Source organism: Aulonocara sp. 'chitande type north' Nkhata Bay, linkage group LG3, assembly GCF_057382095.1.
Source record: "Aulonocara sp. 'chitande type north' Nkhata Bay isolate Kocher_YH1m ecotype deep benthic linkage group LG3, A_spYH_male_GT1.1, whole genome shotgun sequence".
In the NCBI taxonomy this organism is placed as follows: Eukaryota; Metazoa; Chordata; class Actinopteri; order Cichliformes; family Cichlidae; genus Aulonocara; species Aulonocara sp. 'chitande type north' Nkhata Bay.
In genome coordinates, this window is record NC_141346.1 from 9,086,492 (window position 1) to 9,089,158 (window position 2,667).

At 50.4% G+C, this 2,667-nt stretch overlaps 1 protein-coding gene across 1 annotated transcript; it reads right to left on the minus strand.

Annotated features, from left to right (window-relative positions):
- Positions 1-1,474: 1,474 nt before the first annotated feature.
- LOC147333823 (uncharacterized) lies at positions 1,475-2,206 on the minus strand. The gene has a single exon (XM_086271040.1). It carries the CDS (start codon positions 2,081-2,083, stop codon positions 1,475-1,477), a length of 609 nt encoding a protein of 202 aa, XP_086127166.1. The 5' UTR covers positions 2,084-2,206.
- Between the last annotated feature and the right edge of the window lie 461 nt (positions 2,207-2,667).

The window sequence follows — 2,667 nt, forward strand, 5'->3', positions numbered from 1 at the left end:
ATAAATAGTCAATAAATATTTAAACTTCTTGTGTGCAAATCCATGCTTAAAGTGCAAAGTGCTTGATAAGGTGCTTTTAATAGAGTGAAAGGTGTGCTCTAAAGTGCTATACAGATAATATAATATAAATAAATGCAGTAAGGGAGTCCTCTTCCTTACAGGGTGATATGGTACTACAAGGTCATTAAGATAAGATGGGGCCTGATTATTTAAGACCTTGTATGTGAGGAGCAGGATTTTGAATTCAATTCTTGATTTAACAGGAAGCCAATGAAGGGAAGCCAATAGGTTCAAGGTTCTTTATTTGTCACATGCATAGTTACACATGTATAAGACACAGTGAAATGTAACCTAGGGCCCAGATGGCTTGGGGATAGAAGCTCCTCTTGAGTCTCTCTGTCCTTGCCCGGATGGTGCGGAACCTTCTTTGTAGAAGTTGGAACAGTTTGTTGCCAGGATGGGATGGGTCCTTCAGTATCTGTGCTGCTCTAGTCCGGCACTTCCTGGGTGTAGGTGTCCTGAAGCGGTGGGAGAGCAAACCTGCAGCAGCGTTCTGCTGTACGGATCACTCTCTGGAGAAGTTTTTGGTCCTTAACACAGCTGTTCCCAAACCACAATGTGATGCTCTGTGTGAGGATGCTCTCCACAGTGCCCGTATAGAAAATCATGAGGATCTTTGGAGAGACTCTGAACTTCCTCAGTTGTCGTAGGTGATACAGGCGCTGCCTAGCCTTTTTGGTCTGAATGAATGAATGAATGAATGAATGAATGAATGCTTTATTGGCCATATGCAGGTTGCCCCACAGAGGAATAGGACCCCCCCCCCCCCCCCCCCCCCCGACTTACACACACAACAAAGACATCACATGGGAATACAGTCGGAGATCGGCAGCGTTGGGAGAATAACACTGAAAAAAATACACAACAATGGGAAAAGTACAAGAGGAAAAAAAGAGACCTCTTCTCACGCTGGGCACCTATGGGAGGACAGCATGAGAACAGGAAACAAAAAAACTCCTCTGCACAGAGAGCACATTAATGTCCACATTACAACATCAGAGCACATGACAAGCCACAGGGGATGGATAGGGTGGTGGGGGGTAATCCGAAGGAACACAGCAGTCGTCCTGCACCATGCTATCATTTCAGCGCGGCACACAGACCTGCTGTCTTCCCCCGCAGGAACAAGCATCGAAGGCGTTTGGAAGGGAGGGGGATGAGTGCGTGCTTATCAGTGTAAGTGTATGTGTGTGCGTGTCCATAGTTCAGCTGAGACAGTGTCCTTCGGCCTATCAGGCTAAGTAAACAGTCCTCCAGCCGATCCAGGTGTCCTTCATGGGATGGGAAGAATAGTCATCACACAGTCGTTATCAGGGAGTTGTTTTGGTAGGCTCCAGCCTTGGGCCTGAGCAGCTGGCGCCATGGTGTCCAAATGTAGAATATTGTTGATTTCTCCTTTATGCGAGCAGTGAATTTAGCACTCTGACACTGGGGCCTCGATTTCCCGTTGGAGCGCTGCGAGCCTCCCCATGATGGTATCAAGCTTCTGTTCCGTGGTGTTGTTATTCTTTTGATTCTGAGACCCCACAGCTGCAGTGAGCCGTTCTGCGATGTTATCCAACTTCCGCTCAAGGGTGTTATTGTGAGCAGGCCCCTCTCTGATGTATCCCATCATACGCTCAATGGTGTTAGTTTGAGTCTTCACGGCAGCTGTAAGCGTCTCCAAGGTGTTGACCATGCTGCGTTCGGTGTGGGAGGCCGCGCCTCGTCCCATCGCTTCAATTCCAGCGGTCAGCTTAGGGGGGGTTTGAACAGCTGGTTCCGCTCTCTTATTTCTCCGATAAGTCAGGGCCAAACCAGCTCCGATCAGCAAGAACCCTGTTATCATGGTTCCGAATAGGTAAATATCCTCAGCGTCCTCGATAGACAGTCCCGCCAGGCACAAGATCCTCCAGGTCTGCCACCCATCCATCGTGTATCCGGCAGGGAAAGTCCCTCCAGGGCACTCGGGCTCTCCCGAGCCCAGACTTCTCGTTGAGAAGAGGGTGTCAATAGCATTCAGAGACCAGTTGATCAAATCCATAATTCTCTGTTAGGTTTTAGAGAACGACAGTGAGAGACTGTTCCAGGGAAAAGTAGTGCACACGAGACAAGACAGGACACAAGAGGCTAAGCAGGGAAGATAAGGGGAAGGAGGAGAGGAGAAAAAGTGCGACCGCCTTCACAGAGAGCCAAGCAAGACCTGGACCTGAATGTGGGCAGTCCTTGTCAGGTCTGAGGAGATGTGGACATCAAGATACTTGAAGGACTACCTCCTCTCCACTGGAGCGCCATTGATGATAATGGGGGGCTCAGCCCCAGTGCAGGGGACCTCTGGTGCATCGGCCCTACTAGGGGGCTCTCTAACTGGTGGGGAGGTTGTTATATCTTTGCAGGTGGTCTCCTCACTACAGGAGCTCACTCTGCAGGTGGGGGGAGAGATATAGGAGAGGTGGAGAATGAACTCAACCTGGGTGTCTATTGTCTTGTGTAGTTTGGGAGATGATTGGATGATGGGGTGGGTGCAGTTTTCTCTGGGGTGGAGTCGGGTGGGCTGCCCCGGACTCTGTGGGGCTGGGTGGTGCTGCGGGCCCCGGTCCGGATGGGCCTGGGCCCCCTTGCCCTGGT

What these genes read in the sequence shown, in the direction of transcription:
- LOC147333823 (XM_086271040.1), bottom strand. Translation starts at nt 2,083, where the DNA reads ATGGATTTGATCAACTGGTCTCTGAATGCTATTGACACCCTCTTCTCA.